The 21,703-nt window shown below is 25.8% G+C and overlaps 1 protein-coding gene across 1 annotated transcript in view; it reads left to right on the plus strand.

Annotated features, from left to right (window-relative positions):
- The first annotated feature begins 1,298 nt into the window (after positions 1-1,298).
- The window catches only part of LOC111632860 (moesin/ezrin/radixin homolog 1-like), a 33,092-nt gene continuing 12,687 nt past the window's right edge, over positions 1,299-21,703 (plus strand). Inside the window, exons 1-3 of the mRNA XM_023377384.1 lie at positions 1,299-1,441; positions 3,860-3,907; positions 17,113-17,196. Coding sequence (XP_023233152.1) covers positions 3,896-3,907; positions 17,113-17,196 — 96 coding nt within the window. The 5' untranslated portion in view covers positions 1,299-1,441; positions 3,860-3,895. The remainder of the gene's footprint in view (positions 1,442-3,859; positions 3,908-17,112; positions 17,197-21,703) is intronic.

Raw genomic sequence — 21,703 nt, forward strand, 5'->3', positions numbered from 1 at the left:
GTACTAAGTAGTGTACTTACCGGCTATCAATACTTTTTATGCTATTTATCGGTATGGTTTACTGGAGCGTTTCGGCTGAAAAATAGCCCTGCACATATTCATGAAGTTACGTATGTATACACATAATTGTTAGTATTTGCATTTTTTTTTAATGGACAAATTATAGTAAATCATTTTAGAATTTTATTACAGAATGAAACGCTTAAAAGTATTAAGAAAACCCTCAAGCAGAGATGGATCTTGATGGCTTTGATGGGCCAGCAGCTATATTATAGACAGGTTATAATAATTTCGTTTTTATGCCGTTTTTATCTTCATTATTACATTATTATTATTTAAATTTTATTTTACTATTTAATATAAATTTTAATTTTTTTTAATTATCCAAACCAATATGCTATTTAAATCCACTTGTTTCAATTTTTCTGTTTCATTACACGAAGCAACAGAAAAAAATGTTTGATCGAAGAAAGTATAAGAAAATAATTATAATAATGTTTTTTAAAAAATATTTTTAATTAAAATTTAAATTTTCGCTTAGAGTATGACTATAATAAATCGGTCACACATGGCGATTTTGAATACTTGTTCATACCCGTTTACAGAATATTTATTTAATTAATAATATAAAAAGTTCAAAATCAAAAGTTTGAAAAAAATGATAAATGCTCAAATTTTATTTTTACTCTTCTATCTTTATACGAAACAGACCATTAGAAAATTTTTATAAATGTAAACTCTAGTTAATCAATTATAATTATTTATATTTATATAAAACCATCCATAATAATTTAATCGTCTAGGAAAAAACTTGAAAAACTTTTTAAAATTTTAAACTAGAATTGAATATACAGTATTAAATAGTATTACTTCAAGAGGAAAACATTTTAACATCTTAAGTATAAGCATATGGTCATTCACTTAGCTGATGCAGATTTTTTAGAAGCTGTAAGGGGGCCAAACTAGATTACCTCCCGCTGTTTTATCGCTTCCTCCAAATGTTTTTCCCCTTTATTATTACACAGAAAAATAAAACCAATATATATATTAAAACTAAACTATTCTTTTTTAGTAGTATGGACTAGTATGCACGCAATTTTTCGATCTCATAGCTTGTTATAAAAAATAAATAAATAAATAAATAAACAATCGATCACGCGCAACCAATTTAAAAGTATATCGGTTCGTTTCATACATGCGTTCGACACTCCCGATTTAAGCAATATACTGACAAGGAGACTAGTTTCTTATAAATTACATTATACGCTTCGTTGCGTTATGTCGATGTAATACAAGTTGTTTCAGAACTTACGTAAAAGTTTACTTCCACGTTGTAACATATATTACGCCGATAGGGGGCGTTTCGCAACGACCCCACCCTTGAATGGAGGAGGAGCGGCCATATTGGCATCCGGATTAAAAAAGAATCTCTTCAAGAAATGTAAGTATCGTTTAATTAAACGCTTAAACACTTTAGTTATAAAGTTTAGTAGCATTTTATAAGTCTTAATGTTCAATTATTAACGAAACATATGGAAAATATGAGAACGTTGCCTAATAAATCGGTTGTAAAAGTCTTTCACGCTAAATCATGCTATTTTTATTAATAGTAATTCAATAAACATTAGAATATACGACATTGGGACGAATACAATAAACTTATAAACAGGGGATAAATGTAAAGTGAGTTTTAAATGTTATATTTATTTATTTAAAAAATCAATTTTGATGATAATTAATTGTTTCTAATTAGACTAACTTAAAATGAATAGTTTCAATATTAAAAAATTAGGTTTCATATAGAAAATTAAGGAATGAGTCATTCAACATTCCTTGTTTGGACATCTTCTGAGAAGTCATTCATTTAGGAAATACTTAAAATGACTTCAGTATTATACAATATGAAATTTTATTTAAATTAGGCGATAATCCTGTTATACTTTTATTGTGGTTTTCCTAGAATTCTGTTTATTTAAATGTGTAAAATTCCTAATTATTTCTGATTACAGGAAATTATTTAAATTAGTAATTTTGTGAAAATGAAATGACAACTTCGATATGATTATTATTTCCAAGTAAATAATAAATAATTACAGATCTATAATGTTTATAAGTGATGTGATATAAGAAGGAACTTTTATTTTTTTCTTCTAATTTTTGTTGAAAAATAGTTTAGTTTTTTAATTACATAAATAAAATGTTGAATGTAAAGTATTATTCAAATTTTTTAATCTAAATAATTAGTAATTAATTTGGAGTAAAATTTATATTTAATATATTATTTTTTCTTTGAAATGGTTTCATAATAATACCTTATATGGAGCATGTGTTCTATTGAAAACCGTCATGTCTGTTTTCTGCCTTTAAGCTGTTTGACACATTAACAAATTGTGAAATGTATGAATTTTATTTACATTATGTATAATGAACAAATTAAAATTATAAATTTAAGAGATAAATTTTACTAATTCTGTATGTATTTATAAACAAAAATTTACAAAATATTTTGATCTGTGGTTTTTTTTAAAACTATATTATAAACAAAATGTCTAGAACTGAAACATTTTTGAACACAGAATGATGATTAAAAGAAAAACTCAAATTTTATATTGGTTTTACTTCTGAATCTTGAAATTTAAATTATTAATCATTACTTTATGCATTTTATTTATTTAGTAATAAATTACTTGTTATAAATAATACAGAATTTTTGATTTCCATATACTGTTTGAATGTAAGTGATTATTTAATCATGTACTATCATTAAAAAATTTATAGATATCAAAAAAATTTTTAAGAGTAAAATATTTATATAATTATATTGATAAAATATTTTCTAATGATTATTCATTTGTACTTAAACTTTTCTGTGTAAAATGATATGCAAGTAAGGTACATTTCATTTAAGTTGTATAATAAATAGGTTAATAAACTAAGTATCATGAGTGTAATGTGCTTTCACTTTATCTTTGCCTAGAAATATTTTTGAAGTTCATGTCCAAATTATATAAACACAACAGCTTAGATTAAAGTTTGTAAAGTTCATCAATCTATGTTTATTTTAGTTTTAATTAAAATTTTTAATTACATACATACATAACACACACACACACACAAGAATATAAATTAATGCAAGAAAACATGAAATTAGTACATTAGCAATTTAACCTAAAAAGTATAAAACTTTAAAGTAAATTAAAAAATTTTTGAGATAATAAAGTAAAAAATTTGTTATGTAGTTTTGAAAGCATGTGCTAATAATTTTTGCAGTACAATACACAAAAGATTCTTATTACCTGTCTAATAAAAATAGGTCATTTTTGGATGAATGTATCCTGCTTTTAAATACATCCTGTATTTAATAGATTACTTTAAATCTAATGAAATAGCAAATATATAAATATGTAGTTCAACATACTGAGTTGATTAAACAACAATAAAGCAATAACAATTATTTCAAAATTTTTTTACTTATAAAGTAGTGTTATCCAAGAAAACAATTTATGATTTATCTTATAGCTTGGCATATTAAATTTAAATAAATATTATATACAAAATAAGTATTTAACAGAGTTTACTTACTTCAAAATTTAGTTTGTTAATATTGGAATATTGTTTTGTATTAAACTGTTTAAAGAAAGAATAATGAAACGATTCTTAGTAGTATTTGAAAGCTGTTCAAATTTTGTAACATTCAACAACATTTTGCATAGATAATAGTTTATTTTTATAAAATTTCGATTTGATTAAATTTTTTTTTTATTAAATGTAATAATATATTTATTTATTACTTCATAAAAGTTTATTTTAAATTATTTTAAAATCAAAGTAAAACTTCTATATATATATTTTTTTCTAGTTATTTGAGTGATTAAATTGAAGAAAAACTGCCAAAATGCCTAAACCAGTAAGTTTTAAACTTTTTTAAAATTAAAACTATATATGATTTATTAATACAATTTAATTAATAATGAAATTAATTTAATTTAGATTTTATAAATTGAATATATTTTCTAATTTATATTAATAATTTCGTAGTAATAAAATGATAAAAATTGTTTAAATAACTTTAGGAGATTAAATACAGATGGAAATGTATTTTTAATATTTATATTGAGGTGAAATTGAAGATAGATGGAGCTAGATCAAATTCTTGATTATTGTTTAAACTGTCATTATTGTCTCAACTTTTTCTGAAAATTCATTATATCAGATATCAGTTAAATTATTTATGATATAATTTAATAAAATTATTGTTCTTTCAAAATATTTATGTACACTTGAAGTTTACAACCAATTATGTATATCACATTTTTCATAACACAGTTATTGTCTTTTAAATAATGAAGCCTTTTCATCAGAAATTATTGATGTTTATCTGTAAATGTTCAATAGACAATGTGTGTTTCTTTTGTTAAAGTTCTCTTTGTGTTATATGTGAAACTTAGAGATTATCATCTAATTTTAATATTTTGTAATTTGTTCTTTATTACTTTGAGAAATTTTAATAGCAGTAACGTATAATGTGTAATGTCTTTAGAAAATTTATTCCATTTAAATAGTGTCTTGAGTTTTGAATTACTATTGTTGTAATCAAATTGTTATAATTTATTATTTGAACTTAGGATATATCAAATTATTTTGTAATGTTAATCATGTATCTTCTGTTATGTATAAACTCGGGAGGCAAATGAGTAATCCAGTTCCAAATTTTTTGATGTTTCTTGTTAAAATATATAAATTCAAAAGTTATTGCACAAGTTTAAGATGTCATGCTAGAAATAACATTACATATTAATTTAAGATAGGATTTTTCCAAAAATCTGATATGTTAATCTCAAAATTTAAGTTGTTTGTTCTTACTTCATAGTAATTCATGTCAATTTAAGTAATCACCCATAAAATACATAAGTTATAAAAAATTAATTTAATAAGTTGAAGTTACTCATAAATTTTTTCAATTACTATTGGTTTGTTCAATCTAATTTTATTAATGAGCTAGATAAGTTGATGTAAATGATAATCTGGAATAATTATTTTATTTTTTACTTTGAGCCATATAAATGAATACGTTTTTATTTTAGCCTGCAATATTTTTCTTTAATTTAATTACAAATTATAAATTTGATTCTGGTGAAATGGTCAATGTAACATTGTATTTTTACAAATTTGCCATAATTACTTTTAGTATACTTATTTTACTAAATATCAATAATTATATATAGAATTAATAGAAAAATGAATATACGATATTTTCTTGATTTTAAGATGTACTTTTTATCCATTTTTACTTGTCTGAAGTAGAGGTGTTTTAGAATTAATGGCAGCTTTCATATACAATTACCAATAATCAATAGTCATTGTAAGTAGACAACATAGTGAACAATATAGCCAAAAATCTGAATTTGTGCAGATCTAAATGCACTGCTGGTAATAAGCACTTAATTTAAACTGCTTTTTAATGCATAAAAAGCCTTCAAGATAACATTATGATGCAGCATTAAAATAAATAGTTATTCTATGCAGAGTATGCTGATGGAAATAGAGCTGCTAAACATTACCTAAGTCATGGAACTGTTTTGCTATTGTTTTTCTAATTTGTTGTTAATTAGCAAAATAAAACTTATTTTAAAACTTTTTGTTCATTAAAAAACTCTTAAAATTTGATTTCTGACTCTGGTCCATTTTAGAATTAAGGAAATATAGTGAAAATTCATTAAAATAATTCTTTTAGGAAAAGTGAAAAAGATTTATTAGAATTTTTACATAGGAAACAAATTTTAAAAAGTTATTAAATCTTTAAATAATGTAAAATTAAATTGTAAGAGTATTCCACATCATATTAAAAACACTAGTTTTTCATAATGTTATATTGTTTGTTAAATAAAGCTTTATTTTTAATAAGTAAGTTTACAGTTTTTAAATTTGTAATCAGCATACAAAACTTAAATTTCTTTGTGCCAACTTCATATAACACTATCAATAATAATTATCTAATGAAAGAAAATTACATTTTTTAAGTATTTCAATAAAATTGTCTATTTGTTAAGAATTCAAATAATAATTTAAGTATTTAAATATAAATAATAGTATTATGAATAATTCAACTAATTATAAATATTTTTATAGTTAAATTATACTATTCTTTTCCAAAACTCTTCCTGAAATATTATCTTCTAATGTTTTGGATCCCACAGTTTCCTATCTAAATATTGAACACTTCAAGCCATAGTAAGTCAGCTCCTGAGATGCATAACTCAGGAGGTGCATAATCCATTCAGTTTCAGATTTCTCAATGCATCATGTTAAAATATGTCAGTAGTCAAATGTTAACTTTTGCATTTAATCAATAATTAGAAGAAACATGATTAGAAAACCAATTATTTATTGATAAAGCAGAAATTAATTTTCAAAAATATTGCTTTGTTATGCTTTTATTTATATTATTTTTAAATGTTAGATCTAATAATAATATAATTTACATAAAATACCTGAAATTAAAAAAATATGATAAAAATAGAATATTTATATATTTTTTTTAATCTAAATTTGTTAGCTGTTTAAGCAGTAATCACAAAACAGTAGTATAAAAAATAAATTTATGGTTTATAATGACATAATAATTTCAATAAAAGAACAAAATAATTTTATTAAAAACATTCTTATTTTTGTACAGCATATATTTCTATCATAGTTTAATGAAAAATCATATTATTTGTTTTTATTTATCATGTAGATATCCTACTAGACACTTGACAATACAAAAAAAAAAAAAACTTAGGAATATTTTACTTGAAACTTTTTAGAATATTCCATTTTAGAATGAAAAATAATAGTTAAAACACTGAATATTAAGCATTTTTTCATGGAAACATTTATCAGTTTAATTCTAGAAAAAAGAAATTAACACTTCAGAAAATTATCCTATAGTTTATATAGTTTTCTTAAATAATATATAATAATATGTAAGAATGTCATTTATAATTTTCTTACTCAAACATAGAAAGACTTTATTAATTATTTGGTATGAGATTGTATTGTTTGTAATTTTCACTATTTTCAACCTCAATTCATAAATCTTCACTAAAAACATAATTTTGTCATTCAGATGCAAGACCATGAAAATGTATTTTTTTGGTTTAAATTCTGAATTTTCAAACATTGCAAAGCTTTTAAAAATTTGCTTAAAATTTTAGATTTAAATATAATTTTCTATTACATTAAAATTTCTTAAAGTTTTTTATTTACTTTTGTACATGTAGAAAATGAAAATAATCAGTACTATGTTAGAGAATTTATAATGTTGTGCAAGTAATTGATAATTAATGGTTAATTTGCTTAAATTTATTACAGTATATAATATTACAGCAGTTTACTAAAATGTTTCTTTGGTTTTTAATGAGAATTACTCCTTTTAGGAAAATTCTTTGTAGCTAGTTTTTTTGACTCTTTAATGAAAAAAAATTAACAAAGTTTGTTAAGTCTTTTATTAAAACATCTTTATTTTATGAAAAATATGACAGATTTGCATGTTTATTTTAGTTATTCATTTTTATAGTTATTTGTGTTTCACTTTTATGAATTACTTTCTCAGAGAAAATATTAAAAAAAAAAGATATAAAATTTAAATTAACAGTATATTTCTCAAAAGTTACAATTGCTTACCGAAGCTATATGGAATACATTAATTTTATGAATATTGTAACCATTATATCAAATAAGCAACTATTATTTATCTGTTTTTCCATTATTATAAAAAAATTATAAAATTCTTTCATATTTCTATAAATGTGAAAAACTATATAACATTCTATTTGGATTATTTAAAAAAGTTAGGTTCAAACTAATAAGTAGAATGAAAGTTTTCTCTATACTGTAATTGTATTTTCAGTTATAAGAGTTTTTGATGATAACCCAAAATGTAATTAATAAATACTAAAATGTATAGCTTTACACCAGGAAACTACAGTTTTCATTGGAAAAGAGGTCAAGGTATATTCCATAATGTTCTTTTATAAATGAAGTGAAATATTTAGCAAATATTTTATCTATTAGAACTTTATTGAAATGAAATGTTTAAAGATGTGATTCAGTTGTTAAAAAATATATATAATTTTTTTATAGTTTAATAAATAATAAGAATAATGAATCGGTCATTTTATTAATGAAAACAATTTGAAGTATACAAAAATGTTAACAGATTTATTCTTGTTAAATTTGTAATTTGGAATTCCAATTTATTGGAATAATTGTGGATATTATATGTTATTTCATTTATGACTGAAAATAATTTAGAAAAAAAAATTAATTTATTATTTAATTAATTGCTTTTCTTAAATTTCACAAGAATAGATCCATTAATGTTTAAGAGTTAATTATTTAATTTTATAAAAAAAATTTCAACAAACTCTTTGTATTTAGTTCCAGAAAATCTCTTATTTTTGTCATTTGATATAGAGTAACATTTGAAAAACAATATAAAATAGTGTTTCATTTAAGTTTACAAATTAGGATTTTTTACTAAATAAGTTTTAAAATATTCATGTTGTATTTACTTGAATATGTTTACTCTGTTAAGTATTAAATTTATGTTAGTAATGCTGATTTGTTTTTACTGTCCTAGTTCTATAGTTATATACATGATGATTAATATTATTTTGAAAGTATTTAATGATTTATTATGAACTTTTTTAATACAGAATATTTAGCACATTTTATATTTGAATATAAATTTAAAAAATACTTATAATATTGGGACAAGAATTTGATTTTACTGATTTTCAGTACTTACAGAAAAAATTTAAATCAACCGTAATGTATTTAATGCATTTTTAAAACTATTAACTATTAAATATATTTGCTACTGAGAAAACTCAAAATGTGTGAATATCAACATACATTGATGACCTGTAGTGAGGTTGCGTTTCTTTATGCAGTGAGAGTGTAGCAAAAATGACGTCACGAGCAGGTACCACTACATGTCACTGCATTATAGTTTAGAAACGCTTTCTACTCAAGCAAAACATGGATGCCCAATCTATTCTTTAATTTCAGTTACAGCAGAAAGTAGTGCTTTAGTTAAAGAACTACAATATTTAAATAAAGAGTTATAAAGAATTGAGCATTAATCTTTCCAAAAATGTGAACAAAGTAAAGAGATAGAAGATATATAATTATATTTAAAATATAGTATTTTCTTATTCTTTAGATAACTTTCAGAGCCATTTTATAAAATTTAATCCTTCTTAATCTTTCCATAATATTTTTATCAACATCACTTTGACTTTTTTATTTTTACAGCATAATATTATATTATACACGCAAGCGTCCATTTTGTTTTACACATGTAGCAAATGTAAAAGCTGCTTTATCTTCACTGCAGCAACCTTTTGCAGCAAAGGTTTAGAAACGGTTTGCTACATTGCAGTGCTGCATTTAGAAATGGGTTTCAGAGTGTTCGCTGTAAAGTGCTTCTCAAGCACTGCATAAAGAAGCATGGCCTGAATGTCAGAAATGTTTGGCTGCAGTGAATCATAGAAATGGCAGCCTGGAGCTTATGCATAATATGATGTTATTAGCTATTCTTTGTTACATGATATAGCGTACTCATTGGTTACTTATCAAGAGTGTTTTTCTTTGTTAATTTTTTAATGTTTAATACACAGGGTTGCTAGATTGGGTTACTTTTCTCACTTTGGGCTGTTTCTGAAGGTGATCTGTGAATTTTTTGGCTAATTTTTTTTATCAAAAAGTTGAAGCTTTTGGCTTCTTTCTCCAAATATATCATATCTAAATTTCTTTTTCATTTTTGAATCAGCACTCATTTTGCTAGGCATGTGATCTATGCGCATGCACAGAAGCATCTGGAAGCATTATCAGTTTTTATCGGGGCTGTGGAGTCGAAGTCGTGGAGTTTTGGTATTTTAGCCGGAGTCGGAGTCATCAAAAAATCTGCTGACTCCGACTCCTTTTTTACTTCCCAACTTCTTATGTATATAAAACGGAAAAGTATTGGAATTGTGTCATATTTGACCCTCCAGGTTTTTTTGCAAATCTACACATTTGGAGACCTCTCAAACCCCTCAAAAAGTCAATAAAAATTCAGAGGAAAAATTTGCGTGTGTGTATGTGTTGGCGTCTAATTTGTTTAACTTCTTTATTTTCTGTTCTGAGATATTAAACAATATCTCAGAATGGGTAAACTTTAAGAAATGAAATGTGGCACTGTGGCTTGCATATAAAGGGGCATTAATACTATTAAATTTTGGTTCTTAATTAAAGGTCGACAGAGTGAAGACATAAAGGTGGTCATGTATCATATCTCTTAATGAATATTTTACTCATTATTAGCGTTCAAAATTTAAAAAAATAAAATAAAACTCGTCTCTACCCTCAAAGTAAGCTTTTTTGTCATTTTATAATAGTACAGTAAAACTCGTTAAGATGTTCTCGCTTAAGATGTTAGAATGGGATATGGGGACATAATTTAGTTCAACCACTTTGACGCTTAATAATTAACTCCTGTGTTAAACCATCTGACTCCGATTCCAACCACTCTGACCACAGAAATTATTAGGCTTCAAACAGGGTGAACGAAATCATGCCCCCCACACATTCTAACATTCACACATATAGAAAAATACCTTGAATCTTTTGCATATCTCGAAATTTCAAGGTGTCGTGAGTCCAAAAATGTAAAAATTTGGGAAGGATCATTTTTTGACAGAGCGTTACACTTTCCCTTTGTTATATATAACAGACAGAAAAGTAAAAATTATCGAATACATATTTGTATATTACTTACAGGAGTCTTTTAGCTTTGGAATAAAAAGTTTCTACGTTCTATCTTTATTAGAACTCTATTTATTGAATCTTTTATTCTGTGGTCACGTGATGACATCAGAATTTCTGTCCCTGGTCGGAGTCGGAGTCGCATGGTAAGGAAGAGTTGGAGTCGGTAGATTTTTACGTGACTCCACAGCCCTGGTTTTTATTTAAAATTCCATTGGCATATTTGGTTTTTATTTGAAACTTTGATTAAATTTACAGGTTTAGACAAGATTTAACAATGTACTGTAATTCTATTGAAAAGGATAATTTGTCAAAAAATGTGCCAGCACTGTACTGTAAATGCTGAAGTTATTGTCATAGAAGAAAAATATTATTTAGCCTATGTGTTTTCATCAGTTATGATCAGTTGGCCAAAATTTACTATAACAATGTGTTTTGGATTGGATTGATGCAAGTATAATAATCAGAATATAAGCAGATTTATTGCAAAGTTGACTTTGTCAATAAATCTATTATTATATACTAAACTCATGTTTGTATACTTAAGTTGCATTTATGTGTGTATTATTTGCCTCCATAATGAGTAAAGAACATTGCATAAAATACAGTTGACCCTTCAACAATATGGATAAGAACTGTGCAGGTTCACTTACAATGGAGTTTTAACTAAATATTGCATGTATAGTCTAAACATTGCCCTTTAATATTTGGAAAATTAATCATTTATTTATTAAATATAAATTTTTTTCAAAACTGATTTATTGTGTCACATCTCCATGGGAAAGAAGATTAAAAATTTTTCATCTGCAATAAAGAAAAAGTTAATACTATTATTTTATATTTTACAGTATTTTATTATTATTTCACATTGAAAAATTAAAAATTTTAATATAATTTTCTAAAGGAATAATTGCTTTAAAAGCACATCAAAATTACTTTTATGTGATTACTGCTATTGGGCTACTTTCTGCTTGGAATATGTGGAAAAATGTACCAAGTATCTGGCATCCTGTGTATGTATTGTGTTGGTTTTATATTGGTACAATGGCTATTTAGTGAACTACAAACAATTTCTTTAAAAGTATAATACTTTAATTAAGGCTGTGTACACACTAGGCGTTTTTCAACGCGCGTTAAACGCGCGCTTTAAAGAACCAAGAGTTCTATGTAGGCGTACACACTCAAACACCAAGCATGCGTTTAACGCACATTTATAGATTTTTGTTAAAACGCGCATTTTGCGAGCGCTTTACGGGCGCTTTGAGATATATGTGCTGCCATGTTACCGTACATGCGCGATCGCGCGTTTTGCGGGCGTCAGCCGAGCGCTTTGAGATATATGTGCTGAAATGGAGAACGATCATTTCGATACTGATCTATTTATTGATAAAATCTAAAAGAGACCAACCATCGTGAAAGGATTTTATAGATATTTTAAAAGAATTAAAAAACTTGAATTTATTTTGTCTTAGTTTTGGATACAACGTCGCAAACATTTCATGCGTCAGTCTATCTCGTAATATTGGGTGCACCCAAAATTCTCTTTGCCTCTGCCATCGTCTTTTATAGCGATGATAGAGGAGCCACACACAAGCAATCACTTCCACATCCATTTCCAAACCGAGCCAGTGCGCACGCTCCGTTAAACGCGCGTTGAAAAAAGCCTAGTGTGTACAGGCTCTAACAGTAAATGAAAGGGTAATTGCTTTTAGTTTACTCTTAATTTCTAATTTATTATTATATATCAAGATCACCTTACAAAGTTCATTCAATTAAGACCTTTAAAAAGCAAAACTGTTAAAGAAGTCACTAATCATCATTATATATTTTTTGATATTATATATCAAGATCACCTTACAAAGTTCATTCAATTAAGACCTTTAAAAAGCAAAACTGTTAAAGAAGTCACTAATCATCATTATATATTTTTTGATCTTCAGAGCTGTAGCCATATTGCATTCAGACAATGATAAAGAATATAGTGACTTGGTTGTATCTGAACTGTGTGCAATGTGGAAGATGTGAAGATAGTATGTGGAAAACCACAACATAGTCAAATACAAGACTGTGTAGAAAAAGCCAGTCAAAATATACAAAATATTTTTTTAAGACATTGTAAAAAATACAAAATAATAAAGACTGATATGAATAAAAATATTCTTGTAGTCTTCCTTATCGTCATTTTTACAATCACAGGAAACATATCCATATTGGCAGTCTATCTTTTCTTAAAGGCTACTTTCTCACCTATATTTATGTAAATCTGGTAAAAGTTCTGTGACTTCAGATATTTTCCATAAAATTTCCACATTGTAAAGAAAAAAATTCTAAAAAATCCAGAAATATATCTTAAAAAATATTTCACCCTGGACTTTTTGAATGTTTTCTTTACTGAAGTTAAGACCATGTACAAAAATATACATTTTCGAATCTTTTTTTTTTTTAATCCATTAACACAACCACAGAAGTAACAGTTACATTGGCTTGAAGAAAAACGTCATTAAAAAGACAAATAGTAATAGATAAAAATTCAGAGTTAAAAACGATATCAAATATCAGCCTTTTATTTGAGGATCTGACATTTTCACATTAAAAACAAAGGTACATTTTCTCACTATACTTCGTGAATTTTTATCTATTATTACTTGTTTTTTTAATGAAGTTTTTCTTCAAGACAATGTAACTGTTACTTCTGTTATTGTGTTAATGGATTAAAAAGACTCAAACATATATTTTCGTACATGGTCTTAACTTCAATATAGAAGATATCCTGAGTTGTCATGAAAATGTTTTCTTTACAATATACAAAATATGTTAAATGCTTGGATAATGATATAAATAAATGGTTGGAAGACCTACCTTTGCTCAATTTGAAAAAAAAAACCTATTGTGAGGGAATTTGTCAGACTTTATATGAAGCTTTGTTTGGGGTTAAACCAAAAAAGGTGAATAACATGGTTGTCTCTTTTTTGTGAGCAAATTAAAGCTATTGAAACAGAAGAACAGCTTGTAGAAATGGTCAGATATGTTCTTAAATGATAATTTAATTGAAGTGGTCACAACAGCATTCATGAAGTCGCCTTCATAATGAAGCTGAAAAGGAGATTTCAATAATTCTGATGTGGATAGTCATAATAGTGAAAAAAAAACTATCTGCAATGATAGTATACAACTAAATGATACTTCCTTATGTACAAAACCGTTGCATGAACAAAATAACTCAAATTCTGTAAAAAGAACAGCCACAAAAAGAAAATCTATTATTGTAAGTAACAAAAATAAAGCAAGCATCAAAAATAAAATTTTTTCCTACTCAAATTGGGGATATTGCATAGATCATATGCACAAACTACAACCCATGGGTCACACACAAATTTGTAATTTTATTAATAAAAACAATAAATTAGATACATAATCAGTACATGCTTTTGCACATTAAATAAAAGTGAGCAATCTTGTGTATAACTGTGTTCACACCTAGGTTTGGGCTGCAATTGTGAATGCTGTCAATTGTTTGGAGTTCTATTGGGTAATAGTGCACTCACAAGTCAGTCTTTTTTCTTACTTGCAGACTGCTAGAGACTTTACCGATATCCATGTGACCTTTGAGGAAAAAAGTTTATCCATTTCTGGTATAGATAAAAGTTCCAGATGTTAATCATGGTTGTACAGATTTTCAAAGTATATGTTATAAGGTGCTGAAAGGAAGTTGTGGTTATTGCTGTAGAGGATTCCAATTTTTATAAATTTGGAAACAAAATAGTACTCTAAAGCAGCTCTTTGTTTATAATCAATTTTCTATTTCTAAAGAGAAATTAATTTCTATTGATAAAGTTTCTCTTCAGGAAGAAGCTGCTACTAATTTGAAAAATAGATGGTAGGGTTATAAAGTGTTGTTGTAAAAATAAATGTTGTTTGGGCAAATGCATCTGCAAAAACAAGAGACTTTTTTACAACTCAAAATGTCATGATACAAAATTATATAAATATATAATTTTCATTTAATTACATATTACATGATATCTATATATTTAATTAGACAAGTTTTAACCTTTTTTTGTTTTTGCTTCATGCCTGGTTGTTCTCTCTTAGTTTCATTAATGGCCATCAACATCCACTGTAATACCAGACTTATTATACACAGGATTGAAATTATTACTTGATTAGGAAATCGTCAACATTTATTATTCATATTATACGAGGAATGTATGTTGGACCTTGTCCCTCATCAGCCCACTTTGTGATGACTACCCTATTTGTTTTTGAAAAACCACCAACTTTTTCAATATACAATAACAGATATTAACACCACTAGAATTACATTTTTCACTTTTAACCATATTCAGTTTCAAAGTACTTTTTACAGCCCCACTCCCTTTCATCCTTTTTTTTCTTTTTCATAGTCATTTTTAATCTGATAATGAACTGATAATGAATCTGGCTTTAACATTTGATTATTAATGTAAGTTAGGCTTGGTTTTCTATATAATTATACAGTAGGTCCTCACTATATGCAGACTTGTCACACACAGTTTCAGATTTATACTATTGGTAATCTGAAAAAAATGAAAATATATAAAATAAAAAATTCTTAGTTGTCTTTTAAATCTGCACCATTTTTTAAGATTCACAAAGTCTCAAGCATATTGCTCACTCACACTCATTCTTGTTCTGGAAAAGATAATTTCTTGTTTTGCATTACACATTGGAATTCTCATCAGTCTTTCTTTGGAGTTCTTGCTTGTGATATCAGTGCTTCTGTTTGTTTCATTTTCACTTATTACTTTTCAAACATGGCTCTATAATGCAAGGGTAGTGCTGCTTGTAGCTCTGACAAGCCATAGAAAAGCCATAAATTGCCTACTTTAGAGGAAGAAATTAAAGTGAATTTTAGTGAAAAAAGAAAAAAAGCCTGCTTCTGAAAGTTTTTTTAAAGTTAACTTTATGACTTATGCTATTTATTGTTAATAGTGTTTATTTTCCTTATTTTTATAAAAAAAAAGTGTGATAATTATACTAGTACAGGTATAACCTGTACTAATATAATTAATAAACCCCCTGTATAACACGGGAGTTATGTTCCAAAAAATTGCCGTGTTATGCAAATCCGTGTTATACAAAACAAATAACTAGTACGAAAAGGGGAGTTAGGTTCCAAAAATTAAAAAAAAACCATGCTATTATATTTTCATAATTAAGATAAATATCTTTATTAAAATTTTCTTAAGTGATATATATTAATATAAATTAAACAATGTTTTCTTCGTCATCACTAAGCACTGTTAACCAAGAACGTTTTCTTTTTGGCAAGATATTATTATCCTCTGAGCATTTTTCTGCATTATCTTCAAATCTATGCTCTACCTTTTGCAAAAATATGTTATTTTAGACTATTGCTTGCTTTTAGTTAAAAGATCTTTATAAATGTCTTTATACTAAGCACTTATGAAGTTATGGTACTAAACACTTATGAAGAATAAAGCAAGTATGGAATAAGGGAAAAACATCTGGCAATACCAAAATCAGATGCATTGAGATCTGGCAATACTAAAACAAGTTTCGAGAAGGACCATGTGTATCGACAGAAGGCGGGAAAAGAAAATTTACATACTTAAGTACTAATAGTTCTCGAAAATTATTATTTTCATGAACTATTAGTACTTAAATATGTGAAAATTTATTACATTTCATGTTGTACGAGGGTTTACCCAATTCTCAAACCATGTTAGTGAATCCATGCTATAGAAGTGCCGTGTTATACGGGGGTTATCTGTATAGTAAATACTTAACAATTAATAGGATTTGCTATTTATGCAAATTTCTGCTTACTAAACTTTAAATCTGTTCTGTTTTGTAACTGAACATAATTATTTTATTCTAGAAATTAAATTATAGCTTCCCACAAAATACATGAAAACATCTTAATGACTCTTGCTGACAAAAAAAGAATATGAAAACCTTAATCTTAAAAATAAATTTATAAAAAATTGTAAATTAGATGTTAAATCAATTAATTTGACTTACTGTACTTGTTTACTATATTTATTCTTTTTATTAACTGATACATAGAGAATATATGACAGATTTTCCTTTTGTATTTTATAAATTTTATTCGCTTAAGTATAACAATATATATATTTTTTAATTGTGTAAAATATTCTTTGTTGTTAGTGTGTATATAAAATATATGAAATATGTACTTCAGTAATTGATAATGATGAATAATACAATATTGCCATTTTGTAAATAAAAAAATAATAGTAAAAAATTTACTTTCTTGAAAATAAAAAAAAAACCATTAAATTGTTAAATTTTCTCTAGGTTAATGTACGTGTGACTACTATGGATGCAGAGCTGGAGTTTGCCATCCAACCTAATACAACTGGCAAACAATTATTTGATCAAGTAAGAAACTATTTATAAAAAGTTTTCTATTTTATTGCCATCATATATTTGACTTGAATCCATTTCAATAAATTTTCTTGTTGTTTTAATAAAATCTCAGAAATACCATAAGTACGATTTTGTGTCTATAGTATTTATTGAGGAATTTCAATCCTCTTTGTGATAATGCAATATGAAATTTTATGTTTGTGTAGTTTGAAATTGGCTAAAGTGATTTTTGTCAAAAAGAATGAATTTTACACCAAAGTTTTTGTCCATTTGCAATTTGTTTTATCAATTTTAGAATATTGATAATTCCTTTTTAAATTTAATATAACCAAATCTTGATTATTGTATTTATGTTTCTGATGACCTATATTTTCTTCAAAAGTATTTAGATTTAATAATAATGAATGACAGAATCAATATTTCTGGAATTTTGTATCTATTGTTATTGTAAATTACTTTATTAATTTTGTATGTAATTAAATTATCAGGTTAAATTATGTAATAAAATACTACATTATGAAAAATATAAAATTAGAAACTAAATATGAATAAAATTAATTAAACAGATTTTAAAATGTTTTTGTAAGAATTTCAACTAAACTTTTAAATTGATTTTCATAATTATCATAATTTTGGCCATGTAGTAAGATGCTAGTCTGCTGCCATAGGGATACTGGTTCAAACCCAAAATTTATCAAGAAGAGTATAGGATAAGGTATCACTCTCATTCCTCATCCATGCTAGTCAGATCCACCTGTAATGGGCACAATTGCAATTAGCCTATTATGTGCTGGTGCTTTACATTAATCAATCAATCACTACAGTAATTATATGGACTGTTTATTTTGAAAGTGGTATAAGTCCATTTTTTTTTTCTTTCAAAATATTTAAAGGTTGCGTTTTAGTCAATTTAAAAATACAAATAAAAAGTCTACTAAATTTGGCAATGTTTCTATGATTTTAGAAATATGTAAGTTGATTACATAAAGGCTTTTATGTGAATTTAACTAAACCAATATATTTTTTTGTGGTCGTAAATGTACTTACACTACTTTCATAATTATTGAACTGTAAACATTATTAAATTTCAATTATGTAAAATTCAATTTCAGTTGAAATACATAATGTTTTATTCTGATTTTGTTTACAAAAAATAACAAATAAAATAGTGCTGTTTATTTTCAACATTAAAGATATTTACTTATTGTTAAAGTATTTTATGATAAGTTTATCATTATTATGAGCTTATCATTAGGCACTGCTTTTCATTTAGGCTCATTACATGGAATTTTTTTTTTCATTTCATCTATTTCCATTCTATCAAATTGTGCTTTTGTTGGTAAAATGCAGATATAATTTATGGACAGCCCATAAGTGCTTAATTAAACTGCAGAAAATGGACTTACACCATTTTCATAATCAATGGTTATGCAATGTCATTTACTGACAAATTTTTAATTGATCAAAGCTTATGGTTATTATAAAATACTAAGTGTGAATTATTTATAAATAAAAAGTTTACACTAAATTATATGTAAATTATGAAATTTCTCAATTTTTTTTTTCAAAAATGGACTTACACCACTTTCAAAATAAATGGTCCATATAAGAATATTAGAGATTTTATTTATCCTTAAAACTTCCTTATAATTAACATTTTTATTTATTTTATGATATTAAAAAAATTTATTCTTGTAAAACAGATGCTAATGGAAAAACATTAGCAATATCAAATTTTAATGTTCTCAAAAATATTTTGTTAAATTTGAAAACAATTGTAAATTTATGTAGATAAATTATCCTAGAAAATAAATATATTTTGTTAAAAATTTTCATATATTTTTTTAATTTTTAGAATTAATTATGCTTTTCTAGTTATTTTGCAATGGAAATACTTTTAATTTTATTAGTATTAATATCTTTTCTGAGATATACCTAGCTGATATTATTGACAAACTTAGTACACAAGTTTCTTCAATTGATAATGATATCAATGAATGTTTTGAGTAAGAATAGATAAGCATTAGATTATATTCTGAATTAAATGTTATAGTATAAATTTGGAGCTAAATATTAGTAAATGAAATAACTTTGTAAATTTATTAAGTACAGAAACTATTTTAAATATGGGTAATTAAATTTATATTGTTATGTAGTAATTCAATTTTAAATTTTGTTTAAAAGAGACCCTTGCATAGTCTGTCCAGAACTGATACTTGTTCTTCCTGTTCTAAATCAGACTTATTTTTAAATTTTATTAAATACTTTTTAGTTATATTAATTATCTACAATATCATAGATAGTAATTCTTAATAGATAAAATCTTATCTATAGTATTGGTTAATTAATTCAAAATATTTAATTATTAAAATTAGTAACAAATGACAACTTTGCTTATTTTAATGACAAATTCGTAATGATTAATTTCTAATTTCTACATTAATCTAACTAAGTCTGATTTTAAAAATCTGGAAATTTTTCTTTCTTACATTATTTAAAAGGTAATTATTCATTAAACTTATTACCAGTTTTGTCAGTTATTTATAGATGAAAAATTTTATTATTCGTTTCCAGATTATTTTAATTTGACAGACTGGCCATGACTATTCAGGATTTTTTTTATTTGAATCAAAATTTCAATAATTATCACTAAAATGTTATATTTGTATATTAGTTGAAAATTAAAATCTTATGTTTATGATGTGTTTATAATATAATAATTAAAATATAAATATATAAAAATAAAAAATATAATTGATTTATGAAAATAGAATAACAACTATAATTCTTTTGTAATTTTAAATTTGACACTCTTTAAAAAATTTTTTTTAATTCTTAAAAACTTTGCATTGATGATTACAACTTAAAGTAGTAAAATTCTGACAAGTATGAACTTTCTTGTTCATACTTGTCTAATAAAATATTTATTAAAATTATGTACAGTAGAGCATCGATTATCCAAAACAATTTGAGACTTGTGTTGTTCGGATAACTGATCGTTTACGAAAAAACATATTAAACACAAAACTGTACTGTATATAATTTATATCACATGTTTTACAGATACATACCTTACATAATGTAGTACATTAAACTAGGCCTACAGTTTAGTTTGGCAGGGAGGGGGAGAGTGCGCAATGCCACAGCACTAGCAGAAATTTGAATTTGCTGACTGGAACGTTTTCGGTTAACTGATGTTTCAGTTGATTGGTATTTGGATAATCGATGCTCTACTGTAATATAATTTTGAAACAAAATATCTTTTATATTATTTATGAGGCATGTTCAGAAAGTAAGTGTGCTAGATTTTTATATTTTTTTAGAAAAAGTGTATTTGAAAAAAATTACAGAATATTGTTGATACACTTGTTGACTATTTTCCACATAATTGCCATTCCATTCAATGCATGTGGTGAGCTGTGGCACAAGCCCTTTATGCCCTCCTCAAAGAACTCTCCTGCCAGCTTATTCCCCACTTCAGAACCTCTTTCTGCACCTGCTCGTCAGTTGAAAATTTAATTCCACCTATGTGTACCTTCAGGGAGGTGAAAAGATGATAATCTGAAGGCGCCAAGTCGGGAATATGGGGGTAGTTCAAAACATTCCAACCAAATGAGTTCAAGAGTGCCTTGGTGGCTAAGGCTGTGTGAGGATGGGCGTTCTGTGAGTGTCTGGTATAGAAGAGTTTTGGAGAGTTGTGGAAACATCACAGAAATTTCATCCACTATCAATTGGTGGTCTTCACAAACAGTTTCCTCAATTTTTTGCACCAACTCATCACGACTCTAAACCAAAAACAGTGCTTATTTCAAAATACCTTCACTAACGTTTTCGAACTTAGTTCTTCAGGTGAATAAATGACAGGCAGAATCGATGTTATTCATTGTCATGCACTATGACCTACATCACTATATCCAATTCTTTTTAAATAACATAGCAAGCAGATGCATGCCAAATACCATCAAAAAGAGTCGAGCATGGACTCCGGCAATTCCTTGGTTTGCCACTGTGCTTTGCTGGCGCTCAATATGCCAACATAGACTGACCATTTTTTCAGTTTTATATTATATAGATAAAAATAATAATAACGAATTCCTATTACAAATAAAAATAATAATATACTAAATTATACTGTAACAATATAAAATGTATATATAATAATTTATATTTTAATTTTAAATAATAGCTTGGGGTATCTTTAGTGGCTGTTTTTGGCATACCATGACATAGACTGCCCAGTTTTTTAGTTTTATATAGTAGATATTTACATAATTGAAGTTTTTGACTATTTACAAAAATATAAAATTTTCGAGTCTATCTTAATCCTTTTATATACAACACCAGAAGTAACAGTTAACATTTTTTTTTTGTTGAAGAATAACTTCTTAAAAAACAAAGGTAAACAAGTAAAAAGAGACGTCACAATGTTAAAAACGATCAAGTGTCAGCCTTCTATTGTAGGTTCTGACACTTTACATTAAAAACATGAAGAATTCTTCTCACCATACTGTCCTTATTC

Source organism: Centruroides sculpturatus, unplaced genomic scaffold, assembly GCF_000671375.1.
Source record: "Centruroides sculpturatus isolate CEXI.00-Female unplaced genomic scaffold, Cexi_2.0 scaffold41, whole genome shotgun sequence".
Taxonomy (NCBI): Eukaryota; Metazoa; Arthropoda; class Arachnida; order Scorpiones; family Buthidae; genus Centruroides; species Centruroides sculpturatus.